Raw genomic sequence first — 22677 nt, forward strand, 5'->3', positions numbered from 1 at the left:
CACCGGTGTTGGCAACCTCCAGGGGGCGCTTGGGCAGGCTATAAAGGTGTGCTTGGTTGGAGTACAGGGTAGTTGAGAAGTGGTCACAGCGAGGCCAGATGCTGCTGCTCCGGTGAGTTTTTAAGCATACGTTAGCCACTCTAGAGGTCCTGAATGGGTTTTACAACAGGAAGAGCTGGGCCAAGTGCCTCGCAACTTCCGGCCTTGAGCATGATGGGAAGGCAGTCGGGGAGGAGTGCAATGGAGGAGCCGACCTTGGCCTACCGGCTCGGGGAAAATAGCGGTTCCCGGAGCCACTGCGGTGGGCTTGGGGCTGCATCGTGCGATGCGCCGGGCCCCCACGCACAGGCCAACGTGTTTCTGCTGCAGCGGCCGGCTAGGGCCGCTCTCCTGCCTCCTGGCGCTCTAACCGTTCTACCCACAGGTCTCTGCGGCTCACCATGTCCCTCAGCCTCTTCCGGCGCCTCCTCCTGGCAATCCTGCTACTGGTGACCATCTGGACCCTCTTTGGGCCCTCCGGCTTCGGGGAGGAGCTGCTGAGCCTATCCCTGGCGTCCCTGCTGCCAGCCCCAGCCTCACGGGGGCCGCCCCTGGCCCTGCCCCGCCTCTTGATTTCCAACCCCCAGGCCTGCGGTGGTCCCGGACCTCCTCCCTTCCTGCTCATCCTGGTGTGTACGGCCCCGGAGCACCTGAACCAGAGGAACGCCATTCGGGGGTCTTGGGGCGCCATCCGTGAGGCCCGGGGTTTCAGGGTGCAGACGCTCTTTCTCCTGGGAGAACCTGTAGGACAGCACCTCCCCGACCTAGCCTCGGAGTCAGCAGCGCAGGAGGACATCTTGCAGGCCTCCTTTCAGGATTCCTACCGCAACCTCACCCTCAAGACCCTCAGCGGCCTGAACTGGGTAAATAAATATTGTCCTATGGCCCGCTACATTCTCAAGACGGACGATGACGTGTATGTCAATGTCCCAGAGCTGGTGTCAGAGCTGATCCAGAGAGGGGGCCCTTCAGAGCGATGGCAGAAGGGCAAGGAGCCACAGGAAGAGACCACAGCTGTCCACGAAGAGCACAAAGGCCAGACAGTCCCACTTCTGTATCTAGGCCGACTGCACTGGAGGGTGAACCCCAGTCGGACACCAGGGTCCCGGCACCATGTGTCAGAAGAGCTGTGGCCTGAAACCTGGGGTCCTTTCCCGCCTTACGCCTCGGGCACAGGGTATGTGCTGTCCGCCTCTGCTGTACAGCTCATTCTGAGGGTGGCCAGCCAGGTACCGCGTCTACCTCTAGAGGACGTCTTTGTGGGAGTGAGTGCAAGGCGAGGGGGCCTTGCCCCCACACACTGCGTCAAGCTGGCTGGTGCCACCCACTACCCCCTGGACAGGTGCTGTTACGGGAAATTCCTGCTAACATCCCACAAGGTGGATCCCTGGAAAATGCAGGAAGCCTGGAGGCTGGTGAGCGGACTGGATGGGCAAAGGACTGAGCCCTTGTGTTCCTGGCTCCAGGGACTCCTGGGTGTCTTGAGGTGCCGGTTCATAGCCTGGCTCAGCAGCAGCTGAGAGCCAGGGGCCACAGAAGAGAGCATCTCAGGGACCTGTGCCCCACAATCAGTGTGCACAGGCTGCAGCTCCCTCCCTGTGGTGACCCGTCTCCTCACAGCAGACTCTAAAGCCACCCCAGGCAAGGAGAGGCAGGAGGGTACGGGGAGACTGCTGCTCTCACAGCTGGGACAAGAGCCAATAAACTTGTCTCTTCACCCCAAGTGTAGGCTGCCACCTGTCTTCACCACCACCCCAGCACACCTGGAGAGCCCAGAAGCGCCAACACAGCTGCATGCAAGTCCATCTTGGACAGCCACTGGACAGCCACTCGGGATAAGGCTGAGGCAGCCGTAGGTGTGGGGTAGGAGAGAGGCAGGACAACGAGCTGAGTCTAGATTAGCCCCACACAAGGGGAAGAACATCTACAGGACGATCCAAACACTTCCCCCAAACCTTGTTTAATACCCACCCACCCAGCCAAGGTGAGATACAAGGCACACGGGATGAGTTCCCTACAGATCTTTTTGTTTTATTTACAAGTGTGTGTGTGTGTGTGTGTGTGTGTGTGTGTGCGTGTGCGTGTGGCCCATATGTACACAGAAAGTTAAAGACAACCTGTGTGAGTGGTTCTTTACTTCCACCATGCGTTTTCTGGGAATTGACCTCAGGTTTGGCATCAAGCGCCTCTGCCCACTGAGCCATCTGGCCCCTATGGGTCATCTTGGGAATGCTGTCTCTGGCTCATCGTACAAATCTATCCAGTGCAGATGGACGGGCTCCAGAAGGCTTGGCCATCTCTTGTTTCTGTTGCTGCTGCTGCTCAAGGCTCTGGCGCACTTTGTCCTGGAGACAAGAAATGGGGGCCCAGGACAAAGTGAGCAGAGGCTGGCTGAGAAGGCTCAAGGCTGCAAAGGTGCAGGCTGGCTCCTGGCTACCCCACATTGGCATACCCTGTGCTCCTGGTCCATGACCTTCTTCTTCCTCTTCACCAGGCTCGCTGTGGAGCCTCGGCCCTTCTGCTTTGCCTTGGGTTGGAAGGCAGCCTTGGCATCGGGGTCGTAGCCCTGAAAGGGACCAAGTGAAACCAGGAGCAGCCCCTGTGAGCTGGCAGCAGCACACACCCCCCCCCCCCCCCCGCCACCTCCACCCCACCCCCACCCCCCACCCCCCCCCCGCTGAGCTGCACTTCCAAATGGGCCTGCCTCAGCGCCATGTGCCTGCCATCCTTCGGTCAGGCCCATGGAGGCCTGCCCTGCTGGATGAAGATGGAGGAGGAGGGGAGGGCGGAGACTGCAGTCGGTATGTAAAATAAATGAAAAAAATGAATAAAATTAAATTTTAAAAAATGGGGTAGGGCACAGAGGAAAGGGGGGCACTCGGACAGGGGTGAGGAGGGCTGGACAATGTGGCAGCTCCATACCAGTCTCTCTATCCGCTCCTTCTTCTGCTGCTCCAGAGTGACCACATCTACCTCTGCCAGGGCTCGGGGGTCCAAACAAATGAGCTCTGCAGGTACCTGGAGGAGCCAGAGATGGTGAGGAGCCACAGGGAGGTGACACCACAAAGGCTCGGAAGCCAAGGAGGGCGGCCGCAGAGCTCACCTTTTCCAGCAAAGCCTTCACCTCCCACTCCTGACGCTGCTTCCGGCTCCTGTACGGGTTATTCTCCAAACCATCAAAGTTGGGCTCGGCAGACCCTGAGGGAAGGAGGTACATGGACTGAACCTGGTCCTGCAACTCCAGACTGACTGGGCCTACTGGCCCTCCCCAGCTGTTAGGCTCTCTGGCCCACTCACCAGGGACCAGCATGCTGGTGACGCCTCCACTGTGCCCCACCCCCAACACGTCTTCAAAGGGGCAGAACTGGAGTCCATGCACATGGCCTGAGAGTCGGTGGGTGAGGTAGGGCTGCTCCAGGGAGGGCGGGCTGGCCTTGCCCTGCCCTGACCATATGTTGACCACATCACCCATTCCTGCAACTAATAGTCCCCGCTGGGAAAAGGCCAGATGTCCTGCTCCCTGAGGCAGGGTCCGGGCACTCAGGGGCTGGAATGTCCCTCGCAAATCAAAGATCTTCAGCTGGTGGTCCAGGCCAGAAGTGGCCATGTACCTGTGTGGGAGACGGACTAATTAATCTCCAGGGTAGTGACAGGAACCTGTGGCCAAGTCCCAAGTACCTAATCTGGGTGTGAAAAAAGACTAGTGACCACTCCCCACATGAAATGCTGCACCTCACATAACTTACCATTGTTTCCATTTTATTTATTACTTCTTATTTGTTCGCTTTGAGATAGTCTCACTAGGGAGCCCTGACTCACAGAGATCAGCCTGCCTGTACTTCCCAAAGGCTGGGATTAACAGTGTGTGCTCCTCTGTTTTCAAGGCCAGAGAGAGCCAGGTGCAGGTGGCGCACGCCTTTAATCCCAGCACTCGGGAGGCAGAGGCAGGCAGATCTCTGAGTTCGAGGCCAGCCTGGACTACAGAGTGAGTTCCAGGACAGGCTCCAAAGCTACACAGAAAAACCCTGTCTTGAAAAAAGAACAAAAAAAAAAAAAAAAAAAAAAAAAGGAAAACCCCCCTAGAAAGTAACAAGTAATGCTTTTTTTTCAGAGGCTGAGAGGGAAGCTAAAGGTGACGAGCCTTGCCAAAGAGTCTCTTGGCCTTGACCATGAATCCAGGAAGGAACTGAAAAATTCTATGAGCAGAGGTTCATCCTGTGACAGAACCCAGTAGAGCCTCAGCAGGACAAAACGGTTACTGAGCTAGGCATGATGTGCATGGCTTTAATCCCAGCACTAAGGCAGGTCTCTGTAAGTTTGAGGCCAGCCTTGTCCACAAAGTGAGTTCCAAGCCAGCCAGGGTTACATAGTGAGACCATGTACCCTGCCAAAAAAGCCATTGGTAAAAGCCAGAAATGACTGAGAGATCCTGGACAGTGTCACATCCTCGGGTGGACCTGACCCCTAACTATCTACGGGATCCAGTGGGTGAGTTCCAGTCTGGCAGCCCTGCTGCTGTACTCTCCAGAAGTATTCATTTCACTGCAGTCCTAACACAGGCTTCCAGAAAGCTCTGGGGAAAAGGCCGCTTCACCTGTAGCCTGAGGGAAACCAGAGCTAAGCAGGGAGCAGCTGAAGATCCAGAGTGTTCAGGACTCCGGTGCTGACCAGGCAGTGAAGCCCTGGGCAGGAGTTGCAGGCCCCGGCAGGGTGAGCCCCAGCTCAGGCCAAGAGGCCCCTGAAAGCACAAGGTTTCAGTCAGTCAGGCTTCCAACTTCCCAGAGCCAAACTGGCACCGGTGGAGACCGGGCAGAACCAAATCACTGTTCACAAAGACAATAGCAGTGGCCAGAGTGACCTCAGCATCTTGGAAAACTTTTGCACGGTGGTAACTTCAGGCTTTCCCTACCCTGACTCCTTGTTTACTGGTTTGTTTGGGGGGGGAGGGGACGACAGGCAGTGGTGGTGCACAGCTTTAATCCCAGGACTCGAGAGGCAAAGGCAGGCAAATCTGAGTTCAAGGCCAGTCTGAAACGCTGTCTCATCAAACCAAAAAAAAAAAGAAAGCTGCACCGATGCAGAAATCTCAGGTAGAAACCGCTGATCGTCAGTGTAAGAGGGAAGCAGTTTGTAGGAAAGTCCTCTGTCAGGGACATGCTGCTGGAGAACTGGCAGCATCGAGACTGTCGGGAGAGGGCACAGACAGCGAGACAGCGAGAGTTCCCGGAGCACAGGGAAAAGCTGGCAGGACTTCAGAGGTGGCCACAAGCAAGATCAAGAGGGACGCCCAAGACAAGCGCCAGACCTGGGGCCCCGAAAGCATGAAGAACACTGGCTTTTTGACTGGTTTCAGTATGTAGCCCAGACTAGTTCTCAACTTTCAATCCTCCTGCCTCAGCCTCCTGGGTGCTGGGACTAAAAAGTGCACCACCAGGCCCTGCTCAGGCAATCGACGCTTTTGATTCCTGAGGAACTTGGGAACTGTGGCTCAAAATGTAAAGACACTGTGGCACACACCCATAATCCACTCAGGAGGCAGGAGGCTTGCCACATGTTCTGGGCCAGTTTGAATTGCAGAGAAAACAGCTCCCCACCCCCCCACGAACTGTGTGAGCGTGGCTGGAGGGGGTTGGGACATCGTTACTAAAAGCCTTCCGTTAGCTGTTACCAGGCATTAAAGTGAGTTCAGGTGCAGTCTGGGCGGTGCCTCATAACCAGGGCACTGTGTCACCCTCATCAAAGAGGTCAGTCCAGATCTAGCTGGGCAGTAGGCTGGGGTGGGTGTCTGCTGGGGTGGGGTGAGAGAGTACCAACATGCCCCGTGGCTGCTGTGGTTTGTATTTTCTTCTTAATCCCTCTCATTCTTCAGACACTCACAGGGCACCTCTAGCGGGTGAGGCTCCGGGCTGACCTGGGGACATTAGCATGAACCCCTGAATCTACCCTCATGTGGCTAGAAAGGAGTGGAATTCGGGTTGGGAAAACTTTGCTGAGAAGGAATGGCAAGTGACGCAACCAGTAACAGACCCACCAAGTCTGTAGTGACAAACGCTGCCTGACAGAAATGAGGTGCACCCCTAACTACGCCATCTGTCTGCACAGGACTGAAGGACACACCATGCAGCCTGGATGCTGCCTGGATGCTGCCTGTGCTCCTGGAGGTAACTGCCTTCCATCTCTTTCCGCCCTGCCACACCCAACACCTCATCCCCAAACAAGTGACTTACATGCCCGTGGGATCCACTGCCACAGCCCGCAGCCCACCACGGTGACACAGAATCTTTGCCAGTGGCTCCTTCACAGCTGGACTCCATAGAGACACAGTGCCTGGAGGTGACGGGAGAGTCCAGGTTACTAATGCAAACACGGCCCGGCTCTTGCCGTTGGTTTTAGCCCAAGGCTATCAAATGAGGCAAAGATAGGACTAAGGTGAAGGAACTGAAAAGTGAAGGCAACAGTGTCCTATTCTCAGGGGTACAGGCAAGGCTGCAGCGTTAGGATCTCCCTCTCTCCTCTCTCTATTTCTATTTATACAAAAATAAGTATATTTGCTAAGGTAGTATAAGAAGTAATATATTTCCTTTAGGTGTTTGCTAAGTTAGATATTTGAAAAAGTACTAGAGTAGTCCTACAGAATGTAAGTTTATTATGTAGGCTGGAATGATAGAATGTAGGTTTAAATAGGTCATAGATTTAGTATAAAGAGAGTCAGAGAAATGTAGGCTTAGAATATATAGACCTTAGGTTTAAGGATATGGTGAATAAAGTAACTGAGTATGTTTTCCCAACCTGGGACTCGGAGAGCAATGTCCATGGCGGACTGTGGACTTGGCAGTTCCAGAAAGCCACCAGTAACAACAAGAAACAGTTCCAGAGACGGCCAACTTCAGAAAAGAGCAGCCAGAGGGTCTCGGCAGCCGAAACCCTCAAGGCATCAACGCCGTGCAGATGGCAGATGCACGAGCGTCTACAAGCTTTCTACCAAAAGCAAGCCACGGTGAAAAATGAACCAGCTAAGCCACGAGAGAGGCTAAGGACAAGCAGCACTTTGGAAAGCCCTGCAGAGATGCCGCGCTTCAGGAAAGGTGAACAGCAAGATTCTGCAACCATTGAGATGCTACTGCGAGAAAGGCAAATGGCGGAGACCTCGGAAAGATGAATAGTGAGCAGAGCAGCGGTGACCAGTGGAGACTCAGAGACAGACTGCTTCCAGGACCGGAAAAGTGGTCTCAGTGCTGGACAAACAGTTGAGACACGGGAACTGCTGAGTGCTCCAGGCTGAAGAGCTAAACCAAAACTGCGAAAACTGCTGACCGCTACGGAGGATCCGGGGACAGGTTTGCTGAGCACTTGGACTGTCAGCAGTGCAGGTGATGAGTTCTCCTCCCACAGCCGGGGTTGCCATGGGAAGGCTACAGTTTCAGCTCATGGCAGCTGAAGGAGCCTTGTGCCTGTAGGGCTCTGAAGTGAGGCTCTCTAGCCTGGTCTGGGACTGGTTACGGAAGGCTACAGACTGCAAAGTACAGCGGTATCTGAAAGCGGAGGTTTCGGAGAGACTTGCTGGAACTGAAAAGTTTGGTTGTGGGACTTCTGTTTGGAACTGTTTGCTTCAGAGTCATTACGACTCTGACAGCTATACTCAGACTTAAGGGCAGCTGACGAGCCAGGCCCTGACTATGAGTGCTCAAAGCAACTTTTAGGAATGGAACCAAAACTCTTTGAACTTTTGAACTTAAAAAATAAAACGGGGGCCGGGCGGTGGTGGCGCACGCCTTTAATCCCAGCACTCGGGAGGCAGAGCCAGGCGGATCTTTGTGAGTTCGAGGCCAGCCTGGTCTACAGAGCGAGATCCAGGAAAGGCGCAAAGCTACACAGAGAAACCCTGTCTCGAAAAACAAAAAACAAAAAAATAAAAAATAAAAATAAATAAATAAATAAATAAATAAATAAAACGGACAGTAACGATTTCATTATAATGGGACAGTTTGAATTTACTTATACATATATACTCTATCAACAGTGATGACTTATGAACTGCTTATGGAACTGTTTATATAAAAATGGAACTGTTTAAATAGAGAAGTTTTTTTTTTTAAAAGGGGGAGTATTAATATTCCTCAGTATATTTAATTTAAAAAATATTTTCGTGTTGAGTGAATTAATGTTATGTTTCGTATAGTTCTAAATGGTTGAGAGTAGGCTTGTAGAAATTATTATGTTAACCTATTGATATTGATGCACCATGGTTTGGTGAAGTTAAGAAAGTACTTAAGATGTATACATCAGAAGTTTATCCTATGTTTTGTTAGCAAGAAATATTAAGAGTTTGCTTTAAGATGTAAGATTGAGAAAACTAAATATGCTGTGATTGGTGTGATAAAAAGCTGATAAAAGGTGGCGCACGCCTTTAATCCCAGCACTCGGGAGGCAGCAGGTGGATCTCTTTGAGTTCAAGGCTAGCCTGGGCTACAGAGTGAGATCCAGTCACAGAGAAACCCTGTTTTGAAAAAACAAAACAAAACAAAAAAAGCTGAACAGCCAATGCCTAGGCAGGAGGTATAGGCGGGACTTCCAGGCAGACAAAGAATCTGGAAAGAAGGTGGAATCGCCAACCAGACACGGAGGAAGCAGCATGGGCAATACAAAGAGATGAGGTAACAAACCACACAACAGAACATAGATTAATATAAATGGGTTAATAGCGGGACAAGCGTAACCTAAGGCTGAACATTCAAAATTAATCATAAGTCTCCAGGACAGAAAATGACTTGTCACAGATACCAGACCCTGTCTCAAAAAGAAAAGAAAAACCCGAAACTGACCGTTACTGTGTCCGAGATGGATAACAGCATTGTAGGGGTTCTGTGCCATGACACTGAGCCGTCCAGCCCGTGCGTTCAGAGCGCTCACAATCTTCCCCACTGACACATCCAAGTAGGTCAGAAACCCTGTCTCTGACTGAGAGAGCGAAAACGAGATGTCCAGCTGTCTGTCTTCCCTCTAGGAGTCCTAAAGGAGGGTGGTCCTCCCAAGGACTGCTGCCACAGGGCCCTCTGTCCCACAGCCACTCACAGCGGTGGCCAGGAGGAAGTGGAAGGCGAGGAATTCAAGCCGAGTTACGCGGTCGCAGCGGCGGATGCAATGGAGCTCGATACCCTGGTTGTCGTAGATGTAAAGCCAGCGGTTCTGAGCGACAGCCAACAGAGCCTCTGAATGGAGGAAGCTGGGTAGAAGGGGGAGGCGTTTCATGGGACCCCAGGGCATCATCCACTGGGACCGGGCTGACCCACTCCCACCCACTGCCAGCAGCGCAAACACTGACTGGATGTCCCGCACGGCTTCCATGACGTTGATCTCACACATGAGCTTCTTTGTCACCCAGTCGAGGGCAGCCACATGACCCCGACGACCTCCTAAGGCCAGGTGTCTGTTGGAGGTGAAGCAAAGACAGAGTGCTGAGGCGGGGAGCGCCCTGACCTGACTGCAATCATGCGGTCAGCCCACCCCAGCCCCCGACAGACCGACGGGAGGATGCGCTGCTGTAGACAGCGGCAGCCAGACACACAGCGGAACTGAGGAAGGCACAGCTCCTGCAGCTGAGGAAACACAGCCACATCGAGTTCACGAGTCAGAGGGGCTAGGGAGACGGCTCAGTCAGTAGAGAGCCTGCCACGAAAGCATAGCGTCCTGAGCCTGGATCCCTGGCTCCCACGTAATCCCGGCGCCAGGGAGGCCGAGACAGGCAGCTCTCGCTGGACCTCAGTCTAGGCGGTAACGAGCTCCAGGTTCAGTGAGGAACCCTGCTCAAAGGTGGAGACCAAAGAGAGGGCTCGGCGGTGAAGAACACTTGCTGCTCTCCTAGAGAACCTGGGTTCAGTTCCCAGCAGCCCCACGTCAACTCACAACCAAACCATCCGTAACCCCAGTTCCTAGGGATCTGATGCCCTCTTCTGACTTCCATGACAGCAGGCACACATGTGATGCTCATGCATACAGGCAAAACACTCATAACCATAAATAACAAATGAAAATCCAGAAACATTAAGAAGTAAAGTGGAGTCCAACAAGAAGGCGCAGTGGCTGAGAGCACTGTACAAGCCTGGTGACCCAAGTCTGAACTCCAGAACCCACACAAGGGCGGACCAGAAAAATGACCTCACTAAGTTGTTCTTTGAGCTGCCCTACACACCCAGTCATGGGCACGCACAAGCACTCACACACACCTGCCCCACACACCCAGTCATGGGCACGCACAAGCACTCACACACACCTGCCCCACACACCCAGTCATGGGCACGCACAAGCACTCACACACACCTGCCCCACACACCCAGTCATGGGCACGCACAAGCACTCACACACACCTGCCCCACACACCCAGTCATGGGCACGCACAAGCACTCACACACACCTGCCCCACACACCCAGTCATGGGCACGCACAAGCACTCACACACACCTGCCCCACACACCCAGTCATGGGCACGCACAAGCACTCACACACACCGCTAATAACAATAAACAGGAGGGAAAAGTGGAAAGCAGTACATGAAGATGCCACATTGACCTCTGGTAATCACAAGCATACACGCCCACGTGCAGGTGCGCCACCACATGAACATGCACACACACATACAGAAAAGTCACTGGAAGCCGAGGGGCTGAGGGTGGGTTGGCTCAACAGTCAAGTGTGTGCTTTGCACGTACACATGAGGTCATGGGTTCCACATCCAGAACCACAGAAGAAGAGCTCAACTTCCTCCAGCTCATGCTGTGACGATCCCTACCATGATGGGCTCCATTCCCGGTACAGGCCAGAATTAACCCTTCTTCCCTTGAAAAGGGGGCAGGGGAGGTGTGGGAGAGGCAACACAGAGAGACAGGGCAGAGCTAGGAGTGCGCCCTCCTAGCAGTCTGGGTGTCCTGCACATGCCTATAACCCCAGCCCCAAAGGAAAGGAAGACAGGACGAGCACGGGGCCCTGCGGGCTTCCGGGTTAAGGAAACACAAGCCGCTCTGGTCCCCGGGTGTGCACACGTGCAGGTGCACACGTGCAGGTGCACACGTGCAGGTGCACACGTGCAGGTGCACACGTGCAGGTGCACAAGTCAATCCTGAGTCCTGTCTTAGAAAGCCAAGAGCCGCCAGAACTCAACCTTACCTCCCTGTGCGAGAGTAGTTCAGTCTGTAGGGTCCAAACTGCCTCAGATTCAGGTCAAAGTGCTGGCAAGGGGTGGAAAGTAAACATGAAAGAAAGAACTCCCCGAGGCGGTCTCCGGGCCCTCTTCCTCCTCAGGCTCACCTTGGCAGCGCTGGCGATGTCCACAGCCTCCACGATGTCCGTCTGCAGGATGTTTGCCGTGTCCTCCCCATCTCCGTCCAGAAACCTGGGAGGCACCGTTAGGACGACGGTGACCTTCTCCAGCACGGGGCTGGCACTCAAACATCAAAGCCCAGGGCAGGGTCCACTCACCCAGGCTCCTCCGCCAGCAGCAGCTCCGCGCGGGCAGCCCTGACGCTCGCCTCCTCCTCCTGCGCCTCAGCCGTCTCAAGCTTGCTGCGGGTTTTGGGCTTCGAATGTGGGAGCTATGACAGGGTGGGTCGGGGTTGCAAGAACCGAGGAGCATCCGTGGGGTCCCAGGGGAGCCACAGACACGCCACCACCCACCTCCCCCACCCACCTCCCCCGCGCACTCGCAGCCTCCCACCCCTCCCCACCGTCCGACCGGCCCTCGCTCACCGCCTTGGACTTGTCGATACGACGGAACTTGCGGGCCCCCTCCACGGGGGCGGGGGCGGGTCCCGGGAACGGGTCCTGGGCCTGGCGAGGGGAAGGGGCAGAGCCTGGTCGACCCGCTTGCTCTCACCCTCAGACGCCACCCCGTCGGCCCCAGGCTCACCCCAGACAGAGTCCGCGGCGGCTTCTTCCGGTCGGAGGCGCTCCTCGGGGTCCGGGGCTTCTTGCAGAACCGAGACTTCGGGGCGCCGTGCACGGCCTGTGACCTCTGCGGTCGCGGCTCCCGAGTCCTCGCCCTCTTCCCAGGCGGCCCCGGGGCGGCGCCCGCAGCGGCCGGGGTGGTCTCCTCCTCCCAGTACCGCCGCGGCTTCTAGGGGCAGAGGAGAAGCCCTGGCACTCGCAGTCCGGGCCCGAGCCCGAGCCCGAGGGCGGCGCCGCCTCCCACCGAAGCCGCTACCTTCCTCCGGGCCTGCGGGCTGTCCTTCTTGGGTGGGACACCCCGACCCGGCTTGGGGACTGTCTCCATCTCGCTGACCCAACGACGATCCACGTGCGAAACTCCCCGCAGCAATCCCACGGCCTTCTAAAAAAAAAAAAACTTCCGGGAATCCTCCGGCCTTCATCCAATCATCGCCGTGCGGGAGCCTGAAGCCTCTGGCGCCATCTCGAGTGAGGGCAAGCCTCTGGGAGCGGGGAGGCTCAGCCGAGGGGCAGCTTCTGGCCAAATGGTGACTAAAAGGTAAGTCTGGGCCCCGAATCCTCCTAAAGATGAGTTCCTTTTTTTCCAGATTAACTTCTCTGTCTTGCCTAAAACCTCTCGAGTCGAGTCTTTTCCGGCAGAACGCGGTTCACACACACAGGTCAGAACTACAAGTCCCAGCGTGTGTGCCAGAACGCGGCTTCCGGCGCCGTCTGTTTCCCAGCATGCCTTGTCCACTTCCGGGTTTGTTGAGACGGTGAAGAGGCTGGGGCTTGGCTCGGAGGGTCTGTGTCGCTCCGCACCTCCTAGGCAGTGGCTCTTCTGGATGAGGAGGGGCTGCGGAGCCTCAGAGAGCTGCCGGGACGAAGTGCTGTCCTCCCGCGGGGCCTGAGCCCAGGACGCCCGCCCCGGAGCCTTTCTCCTCCACCATGGCCGAGCTGATCCAGAAGAAGCTGCAGGGAGAAGTGGAGAAATACCAGCAGCTGCAGAAGGGTGAGCGGGCAGCGGGTGGTCCTGGTACCCACGCTCAGTCCACACACCGCAGCGAGGCGCCGCGCCCCTCGGGATCCCGGCGGGCAGCTCGGCGGGCAGCTCGGGTCCCTCCGTCCCCACCGGCCTCTCCAGGACCGTGCGGTTCCTGCCCCATTTGATGTCTTTAATCATGCGTTTCCTCTCTCCACCCCAGACCTGAGTAAATCCATGTCGGGGAGGCAGAAGCTGGAGGCACAGCTAACAGAAAATAACATCGTGAAGGAGGTGAGGATCCGGGACGCCGGGACACAGCGGAGCTTTGCTGGGTACCGTTATCTCATCAACCTCCCCCTCCTCTCTCCAGGAACTGGCCTTGCTGGATGGATCCAACGTGGTCTTTAAGCTGCTGGGACCCGTGCTCGTCAAACAGGAGCTAGGGGAGGCTCGGGCCACGGTGGGGAAGAGGCTCGACTACATCACCGCGGAAATGTAAGTGCTCAGCACCCTGTGATGCCGCCGGCATCTCCGCGCAGAAGTGTTGGGTAGTTCTCCATAGCGGCCCCGCTTCCCAAGCCCTTCTTTCTTATTCCTCCCTGAGACAGGGTCTCACCGTCAAGTATTGGCTGGCCTGGAACTCACTGTTTGCCTCTGGCTCCCGAGGGGTGGGATTAAAGGCGCCACCATTTCAGCCTTTCTTTTTGCATCACATTTTTTGGGGGGGCACCTGTGCCATGGCACGCATGTGAAGTCAGAGGACAACCTGCGGGAATCTCCTCCTTCCTACCGTGGGGGCTCTGGAGATTGAATTGAGGTGTCAGCCCTGGAGGAAAACAGCCCTACCCTCTGATCCATCTGACCAGCCCTTTCTTTCCCTTAGTACGTGTCTCCTCCCCCCACCCCACCCTGCGCCCGTGCATCCCACAAACCTCAGATTTTCCACCAGTCTCCCCTTGCCACTCAACAGTGAGCCCCCACTGATTTCCGCTTGCCTCCCTCTTCCCCTCCTCAGTAAGCGCTACGAATCGCAGCTTCGGGACCTTGAGCGGCAGTCGGAGCAACAGAGGGAAACCCTTGCTCAGCTGCAGCAGGAGTTCCAGCGAGCCCAGGCAGCAAAGGCTCCTGGGAAGGCCTGACCCCATGGAAGGGGGAGGGGAGGGAGGGATGAGGCAGCTCCGGGTCTACACGAGAATAGCCAATAAAATGTCAACAAAACCAGTTCTTTCTACCCAGTCTTTCTTCACTGGCCTTTCCCTTTCCTCAGCCCCTTCCTGGTTATAATTCACACCTCTGAGATAGGGTTCTGGAAACTGGAATCCCTGCGGCAGTACAGGCGTTTTTGTTTTCCTGGTGCTGAGAACTGAACTCAGGGTCCTGCCTGTGCGCCTTCAGTTTTGAGTCTGAAATGTCTCAACCTGTTTCTTGCCTGTTCATACAACTCTTTATCTTCCCTTATGTTGGTTGGCATAACCCTGAGACATGGGAGTAGAACCCTGAGATGTCAGTTTAGTTGTAGAACCATGGTTCTCTAGCCGAGAGCCCAGGGTCTTACGTGGTCTCTCACTCTGAGCGCTTGTCCCCAGACAGCTCTAGATCCTTAGCCTGTCTTCACCTCTGTCTTCTTAGCATTGGTTGGAATCTAACTTTTTTTTTTTTGTCTTTTTGTTTTGAGATAATGTTTGCCTGTGCAGCCCTGGCTATCCTGAAATTTGCTCTGTAGACCAGGCTGGCCTCAAACTCACAGAGATCTGCCTCCTAAGTGCTGGGATTAAAGGTGTGTACCACCCAGCTGAATGTAACTTTTAACTAATCCGAAATTCTTCCAAACGTATATGTCATATCTACAAAGTTGTTTTTTAATTTCTTTGTCCTAAATTATTTCTTGCAAATCTGCTTTTGAGGGACAGTGATCGATATGATTCAGGAGCCCCCACTTCTTAGCGTCTGTGGCAAGAGAAAGCAGTCTATAGAGGAGCCAGGAGTGAAGGTGTCACCGAGTCAGCTTTCACCAGTACCCTGCTCTCAGGTCCCAGGATGGACCAGAGCCTTGTGCATCCTGCCTGCCAGGCACATCACACTGAGCTATGCCGGGCACCCCTGGGATGGAGTCCCTGGCCCGGTTCTCTGCCTTCTTTCATCCCGCTCCTCATTCCTAATGCCCAGTTCTGTGCACTGAAGGATGGGAACAGAATTCAGGTAGTGTTTCGGTTTATTATCTTAGTGTTGTCACAGTGACAAGAAGCTCCCAACAGAAGGTCATGTCATTGTCCTCTGCCCTGGGCTCAGAGCCTCTAGGCCTTTCCTTGGCCCTTCACAGGCTAGCGTGTGGCAGGAGCACACTCTTCCCAGCACTGATAGTTCACCACATTCCCCAGAGGTGGAAGCTATATGCAGGGATCCAATTTGGTTATATGATCACCAGTCCCCGGGGCTGGCTCTCTCGGTGGTTTGGTAAACAAGTGGCAGTGGACTGTCCAGGGCTGCTGGCCACCTTTGGGGATTCCTGCTAGTGTAGTGGCCACCATTGGTGGGTGAGCGCTGTGACTTCTGTAAACCTCAGAACAGGGCGCGCGCAATCTTCCTCCCTGTGGCCTTAATCCTGGGAAAGGAGCCCCCCCCTCCCTCGCTCGGGGGAGTTCCTGAGGCAGAGGGGCCGACGTGGGAACCCGGTGTGGCAGCGGAGGGCCTTCTGCGCTGCCGCAGGAGGAAGTCGTGAGATGCACCATCCATAGCATAGAAGACATTAGCCGAGTGTGGGATGGTTAGCTCTGTGGGTTCAGAGGGGGTGTCAAGCATTCACTGCTCCCCCGAGTGCCCCGTGAGAACACACCCTTCCCTTTGCCTTCCCCTGGCTGCTCACCTCGCTCCCCGGGCAGCAGCTGTACCAGCTCAAACTCGGAAGCCACTGCAGAATCACGATTGTTTTTCTTAAGGACGCGACTAATGATACTCGGGGCCTTGTCCTGACTTGTCACCTTGCAAAGGAGACCAAAAGAGCAGTAAATACACCATGATGACCTGTTCCCTGTCCTTCCCACCCAGCCGGAAAAGACCTGTGTCCAATCAACAAGAACCCAATGAGCCAGCCCACATGGCGCCATCGACAAGGATGCTCTCCTGCAGGGCAACTGTTGGCTCTGAAAGTGTAATGCAACCCCCAACACTCAGGGTGGCCCGCTAATGCAGAGTCCCACAGGAGCTACAATGGAGTCCTGACTGCCTAAACCCAAGATGACACTCATGTCTAATACAGCCAGGTCCTTCCCACCCAGCCCAGCCCCAGCTCCCTCACCAAGATGCTCTTGTAGACGCTGCCATCTTCCCCCAGCTCCATCTGGACTCGGATAATTCGGCAATCGGAGGACCCTGGTCCAGATACCCCTCCCCCATATCCAGCACCCCTAGAGGCCCCCTCTCCTGTGCCCCCACTCAATGGAGATCCACAGGAGGCTGAGCGGCGGTGACCTCGAGAAGGCCTGGGGGAGGAGGCCGGAGGGGAGAGGTGGCTAGGGTCAGCAGGACTGTGCAGACAGGGGCTGCTTTCCAGGGCAGAGTCCAGAGATGAGACAGATGGCCACTTCATGTGCTAGGGGCAAACAGGTGAGGTCATGAAGGGAGGGAGGCAAAAGAGAAGCGTCTCAGTGTGGTCAGAGTTAAGAGTGGACTCACCTGGGCCAGCCGAGTCAGCAGAGGAGTAGGGGTTCCAGGTACTTCATCTCCCCCAACACTGGGCCGATCCCAGGACACGAGAGGGGTGGGGCCTCCAACAGAGCCCAGAACTCTGGAGAGGCAGGAAATCAGACCAGGACAGGGGCAGTGGCAAGTCCCCATGAGACCAGCTCCCAGCCAACAATGCTCCTACTCTGTCCACTGTGAGATGACTAGCGTCGGCCGAAGCATCCTGGCAGCAGGGGAGTCACTGGTACCAGGAGGCTCCACTTCACAGGACACACGGTGACTGGACAGGATAGCCATGGACAGAGGTCAGGATATGCCATCAACACACACACACCCACATTCCCCAGCCAGAGCCCTAGAACCCAACCACCCAGCCACCCAGCCACCCAGCCAGTCACCTCTGAGCTTCGGTTAACGGCTGGAGGCCCTGGAGCCACTGTTGGATATCAGGGTCAGGTCGGAGGTCATAGCCACGGCATTCATTCTGGAGGCGCAGCAGCTCCGAAAGGACCGTAAACTCCTGGGAAGGAGCCCTCAAACTGCAGGAGCCAAAACTCAGGGAGCCCTGAGTTTGCCTCCCTCTCCCCATCCTGGGACACGATCAGGGAATTCCAGGGTCCAGCCCCACAGTCCCCTCACCTTCCTCCGCTTGTCAAAATTGATGTAGCCGTTCTGCAAGGGCAAAGGACGAATGGGCTAATCCTGCTCAGGCACCAGAGAGAACACCCTTCTTCCCAAGCAGAGCCAGTACACAAGCCACTTAGACCTTGGGATTCCATCCCTCTCCTCCATTCACACCTCAGACCCAAACTCCTATCCGCCTTGGCTGGCTAGAACTCACAATGTCGATCAGACTAGCCTTGAAGTCATAGAGATCTGCCTGCCTCTGCATCCTGAGTGCTGGGGTTAAAGGCGTGCGCCATTCTGCTGGGCAAAATAACTCTTAAAAAACAACAAAACCCATGTAGACCAGGCTGCCCTCTAAGTCTAAGAGACTGGCCTGCCTCTGCATCCTGAGTGTAGTGTGGGGTTCCAGGGAACACCCAGCTCCACTTGACATCTTAAATTACTGTCTAAGAGAAAGCATTGAGCTTCTAGATGAGAAAATTGGGCTCACAGCAGGACAAGGAACTTTCTGGAAGCCTCAGCATCTTCTTTTGTTTGCAGCGCTGGGGGTGGAACATGCTAGGGAGTCCCTCACATCACCACCAGTTACTCAGTATTTATATATTTCATAAAGTATATGCCAATGTTTCCGGTATGCTCAAAGCACTTGACAAAAATGTATTCATTTATCCCTCCCATTAACAGGCTGATGTGGATGCAGTCAAACATATACTGACAGACCACCGAAGTGCAGAGGCTGAAGTGCTTGCCATGGTGATAGAACCTGGCTCCAGAAACTGTACTCTGCTGCTTCTGTCTTGTAGCCTCTCTGAAGGCTCTATCTGAGCCTTAGGTGCACCTGTTAAGCCTTCCAGGACAGACCCCGCACACACACACACACACACACACCACTGACTTCCAGCTCATCCTTGGAGGCTGCACACACACACACACACACACACACACACACACACACACACACACACCACTGACCTCCAGCTCATCCTTGGAGGCTGCACACACACACACACACACACACACACACCACTGACCTCCAGCTCATCCTTGGAGGCTGCACACACACACACACACACACACACACCACTGACCTCCAGCTCATCCTTGGAGGCTGCACACACACACACACACACACACACACACACACACACACACACCACTGACTTCCAGCTCATCCTTGGAGGCTGCACACACACACACACACACACACACACACACACACCCCACTGACCTCCAGCTCATCCTTGGAGGCTGCATCCAGCATCACTAGGTCCTTCAGGAAGGTCCCAAGGTATGGAACCACACCCTGCAGAGAGGTCAGGGTCAGACTCCCGCCCGACACACACCCTTCTTTCCCTTCCCTCCGCACAGAACTGTCCTCGTTCACCTCGTCACCAAACCTCCCAGCCCCACTGGTCACTCACCCCACCCCTGGAGCCGGACCTTGGGGTCTTCTTGGAGTGTGGCTCCCCAGGGGGCTGCAGCTTCACTTCCTGGTGGTGACAAGACATGGTGAGGGGGAGAAGGGGCAGGTGCAGAGGCTGGGGGAAGCAGGACCCGCCTCACCTGCAGGAGGAGCTCTCTGCTCTGGGAATAATTATCCTCCTCGGAGAAAATCTGGCACAGGCTGGAAAAGACTCTGAGGCTGTCCCTAGAGAGGAAGAGCAGTGCCCTGAGCACAGGCCTGGCTCAGCTTCTCTGCACCCCAGGCCTCAGGCACTTGGCACCTCCCACCTGGCTGCTTCCCCCCAGGCTGCCCGAAGCCTGTGGATAGGGCTGGACTGCAGGGCCGACACAACAGCGTAGACTGAGGAGAAGTTCCGAAGCAGGCGGCACTCCTGTGAGGACCCAAAAACAGAGTCAAGGCTGTCGGCCCTCTCCATGTCACAGTCCCCAGGCAGCTGGGCTGTTCTCCCTTACCTCTGCCACACGGATCCACTTCTCCAGGAGCCGGGCCCTCTGTGGGGGTCGGAGTGGCCTCACAGTCACCTCCCCTGGCCCCTCTCCAATCGAGGTGGCCCCCAGGACAGAGCTAACTACTGCCCCTGCCACCTTGTTGAACTGTGTGACGGTAGCTCGGACAGACGGGCAGAGATGAGAATGTCCTGGCCGGTCTCTGTGACCCCATAGGCCTCCCAGACACTGAGAGGGGATCAGATTGAGAAACAGCTCCTGCAGGGTAGAGGTCACGGGTTAAAATGTATAGTCAAGGCCGGACAGGTTTCCAGTACCGGGGAACTGAGGCTCTTAAGAGGCCAGGGACCAGCAGGGCACAGAGCTCGAGGGGGACAGTCAAGGGGAGGAGGGAAGGAAGGGGCAGAGCAGCAGAGGAAGAGCAGCTCCAGGAGCATCGGAAGCACGGAGAGGTTAGTCAGGGGCCAGAGTGCAGGGTCAAAGGTCAAGGTCTCACCGCATCCAGCAGGGTCAGCTGTTCGGCCAAGTGGTCGGCGAGGAACACCAGGACATCCGTGGGGTCAGCAGGGGAATCGCCAGGAAGGGCCAGGGGCTTAGGAAGGCTGGGGGCCCGGGGGTCTACCCGGGCCCTGAGGTTTCGGATGAGGTCAGCACTGCCCCCCCCAACACCCTCCCGTGCTGCATACCCTGTCCGGAGCAAGAAGCTCTCAAGCCGGTCAAGTTGACCCTTGACCTCAGAGCCAAAATCCTCAGGGTGAGAGGCCAGCCAGGTTGAAAGTACGGAGATGGCTACCCTGGGAGAAGGGGAGCCAGCCAAGGGTCAGAGGTCCGGCCTCAGCTTCCTCAGGGGGGGTCGAGGTTGAGTCAGGGGCCACTCACCCTGTGGTCCTCTCTAGCTCACCAGGAGGATGCGACTCAAGGGCTTCCAGCCTGGGGATGAGGAGAGGGTCTGCCTATGCGGCTCCTTCAACCCCCCTGGTGCTGTGAGCGCTCAGAGGTCCAGGAGCCCCCTCAACCCTTGGTCCCTGACCTGTCAGTCACAAGCCCAAACAGGGCAGGCGTGGAGGTGAAGGCCCGGTGGGTGGCCAGCAAGGCTGGAGCGAAAGCCGCGTCAGCCCCCGACGTCCTGGCATCCAACAGGTGTCTGACCAGGGCCTCCAGAGTGCCAGCGCGGAGCCGTCGGGAGGAACGAGGCGGGGGCAAGGGGGCCTGGAGAACACGGAGGGTAGCTCACTCATCTCCTCAACCCTACCGCCAGATGTCTAGGAGAATCCAGACCTAGCTCATGTTTGCCAAGGTTTAGAAAGGGCTCAAATCACACAACACGGGGTCTAGAGAGACTCCAGACCTCCAACCCAGTGCTCTGCCCAAAAAGGAAGAAATAAAATCAAAGAACTGCGGGGTGAGGGGTCAGAGGTGAGGGGTCAGAGGTGAGACGTCAAAGCCATGATCTCACCAAGGGGTCAAGAGGCCGGTACTGGCGGCTGGTGACAGTAAAGGTGGCACCGTCTTCCTCCTCATCCCAGACGGATGCGGGAGCCTGGAGGAGCAGGGAAAGCAAGTCAGTTCCCACAGCGCCTCCAGGACCCGGCCATTGCTCCCCAGGCCCTGCCCCTCCCTCTGCAGCCCTCACCTGTGACGGCAGGGGACAATACCAGCGAGTACGAGGGCTAGAGGGTGCTGGTGACCCCAGGTCTACCCCCACTGGGGCTCAGACAGCCCCCCCCCCCCCAACCACCTCAGAGCTCGCTGGAATAGAGAAGGTCGTAGTGAGGCCTTCAATTGAATGCAGGAACCCTTCTTCTGGACACACCCAAATCGCCTTCCCCCCCACAGTTGAGCCCAGCTCGGCAGAAAAGCGGGGTGCAAAGGGCGGGAGCGGCGCGCCAGAAGAGGCACGAAGCCAAAGCAGAGAGACCTGAAGCAGAGAGAAGCTGAAACTTCAGGCCGTCACATGCCCCGCCCTCCCTGACAACCATAGGAGCCCAGATGTAGTCCTTCTGCATAGACTCCCTTTCCCCAGGTCTCCCGAATGCAGCTCCCTCTAAATCTCAGCACTGGGGATCCCCTGAAGGTGGCAGCTCCAATCCCAGTTACAAGAAGGGAAAGGGGAAGTCGGGATGATGGGGGGGAACGGTAGACTCAGAGTCATGTGGCCCTAGCCCCTCCCCCGACCGATCCCGAAAAACCAGCCTTGCCAGTCACCCTAACTTTACCAATGTCGGGACCCAGGAGACCAGGGCCTTTTGGGCTCCGAATCTAACTTCTGGATCCTCCTGAAGCCCCAAGTCCTGCCGCTGGTCACAACTATTAGTCCCTAAGAAGGAAGATGACCCCTCTCTACCTATCCTAGGATCATCTCACCAGGTGCCAGTACCTCTTGGCTTGCTGCCCTCAATCCAGCACCAGGGGGTGGGGGAAGGGGCGGCGAAATCTGAGGGTTCCCTCCCCAATCCTAGAGGCTGAGGAGCTGGTTACTGTGGAAACAAACCCCTCCCCGCCAAACAAAAAACCAGGAGGGAGACAGGGACCAAGACCCAACTGCCCAGAGGCAGCTCTCTGGGGCAGGCATGGGCAAAGAGGACCTGAGCTCCGCAGGCACAGCCAGCCTGCCTGGCAGCCAGATATTCCAGGCAGGAACTCGGCAGGTTCCTGCAGGCGGGTCCCGAGTCAGACCGACAGGGAGAACTCCAGAGACTCCAGCACCCGCGGCCAGACACCCAGACAGAGGTGCGGATGTGAGTGAGGCAGGAAGAGACCGAGGGACCCAGAGACACCAAAAGGAGGAGAGTCTCAGAAATGTTTAATGCCCTGCCTCCCGCCACCCGCGTCTCACCTCTTCTTCTTCCTCATCCTCTTCCTCCTGCCCCCCGCCCACGGCCCGGCCACCTGGGTCCCCACCCTCTTCGGGGTCTCGGCTCCGGAAGCTGCTCAGCACGACTCCCCCGGGGGGGTTCGTGTCCAAAAGCAGCCGCAGGGGCCGCGGGAGCATGGCCGAGTGAAGGAATCAGCGGGGTCAGGCCATGGGGGCGCCTGGGGAGAGACGGGTGGGGCGGGGGTGGAGTCAGGCGGGCGTGGGGGAGACGGGCGTGGGGGAGACGGGCAGGGCAGGGGACCTGCCTGGGTGGGAGTCCCTCAGGAAGGCTGGGGGGCGGGCGGGCACACAGGAGTGGGAACCAGGGCCCTCAGTGCCTGTTAGGGGATCCCAAGTGCGGAATGGGCAGGGTCACCCGGTGCTCTGGCTCTGACCTGCTCGGGAGGGGTGAGAGGCTGTGCGCGCGTCCCGGGCCTCTGTTCTGGTCGGTCTCTGGCCCTCGACCGAGTCCCCTCCCGGGCTTTTCCGCGCCCCCCTCCCAACCCAGCCGGGCTCCCGGGCCCTCCCGCCCTTTCCGCTTCCCCCCTCCCCGCGTCCGCCCGACAGCAGGAGCCAAAAAGGGAAGGAAGTGAGGACAGGAGCCAGGGCCGCCGACTAGGGAAGTGCTGGACGCCAGGGGCCAGGACCCAGACTCCGGGTGCCC

General features: G+C 56.5%; 4 protein-coding genes across 4 annotated transcripts; 2 read left to right on the plus strand and 2 right to left on the minus strand.

The window, feature by feature from the left end:
• Window positions 1-57: 57 nt before the first annotated feature.
• B3galt4 (beta-1,3-galactosyltransferase 4) lies at window positions 58-1756 on the plus strand. The gene has a single exon (XM_052744314.1). It carries the CDS (start codon window positions 441-443, stop codon window positions 1557-1559), a length of 1119 nt encoding a protein of 372 aa, XP_052600274.1. The 5' UTR covers window positions 58-440; the 3' UTR covers window positions 1560-1756.
• A 401-nt stretch (window positions 1757-2157) lies between these two features.
• Window positions 2158-12582, minus strand: Wdr46 (WD repeat domain 46). The gene is made up of 15 exons (XM_052744312.1): window positions 12233-12582; window positions 11939-12145; window positions 11779-11859; window positions 11512-11624; window positions 11341-11425; window positions 11200-11261; window positions 9362-9466; window positions 9112-9262; window positions 8862-8997; window positions 6267-6366; window positions 3337-3650; window positions 3143-3237; window positions 2962-3057; window positions 2492-2605; window positions 2158-2384 (listed from the first exon to the last, which is right to left on the minus strand). The coding sequence occupies exons 1-15, from the start codon at window positions 12299-12301 to the stop codon at window positions 2283-2285; spliced, it is 1830 nt and encodes a 609-aa protein (XP_052600272.1). The 5' UTR covers window positions 12302-12582; the 3' UTR covers window positions 2158-2282.
• Window positions 12583-12735: 153 nt separating this feature from the next.
• Pfdn6 (prefoldin subunit 6) lies at window positions 12736-14161 on the plus strand. The gene is made up of 4 exons (XM_052744315.1): window positions 12736-12967; window positions 13161-13231; window positions 13311-13435; window positions 13956-14161. The coding sequence occupies exons 1-4, from the start codon at window positions 12904-12906 to the stop codon at window positions 14077-14079; spliced, it is 384 nt and encodes a 127-aa protein (XP_052600275.1). The 5' UTR covers window positions 12736-12903; the 3' UTR covers window positions 14080-14161.
• Window positions 14162-15134: 973 nt separating this feature from the next.
• Rgl2 (ral guanine nucleotide dissociation stimulator like 2) lies at window positions 15135-22524 on the minus strand. The gene is made up of 18 exons (XM_052744306.1): window positions 22409-22524; window positions 21996-22192; window positions 20616-20699; window positions 20190-20368; window positions 20039-20089; window positions 19656-19953; window positions 19166-19417; window positions 18980-19083; window positions 18812-18896; window positions 18670-18738; window positions 18477-18551; window positions 17261-17293; window positions 17020-17141; window positions 16806-16901; window positions 16613-16724; window positions 16236-16529; window positions 15804-15918; window positions 15135-15711 (listed from the first exon to the last, which is right to left on the minus strand). The coding sequence occupies exons 2-18, from the start codon at window positions 22149-22151 to the stop codon at window positions 15500-15502; spliced, it is 2337 nt and encodes a 778-aa protein (XP_052600266.1). The 5' UTR covers window positions 22152-22192; window positions 22409-22524; the 3' UTR covers window positions 15135-15499.
• Between the last annotated feature and the right edge of the window lie 153 nt (window positions 22525-22677).

Source organism: Peromyscus californicus, unplaced genomic scaffold (genome assembly GCF_007827085.1).
Source record: "Peromyscus californicus insignis strain IS unplaced genomic scaffold, ASM782708v3 Scaffold_19__1_contigs__length_69161282, whole genome shotgun sequence".
NCBI lineage: Eukaryota > Metazoa > Chordata > Mammalia > Rodentia > Cricetidae > Peromyscus > Peromyscus californicus.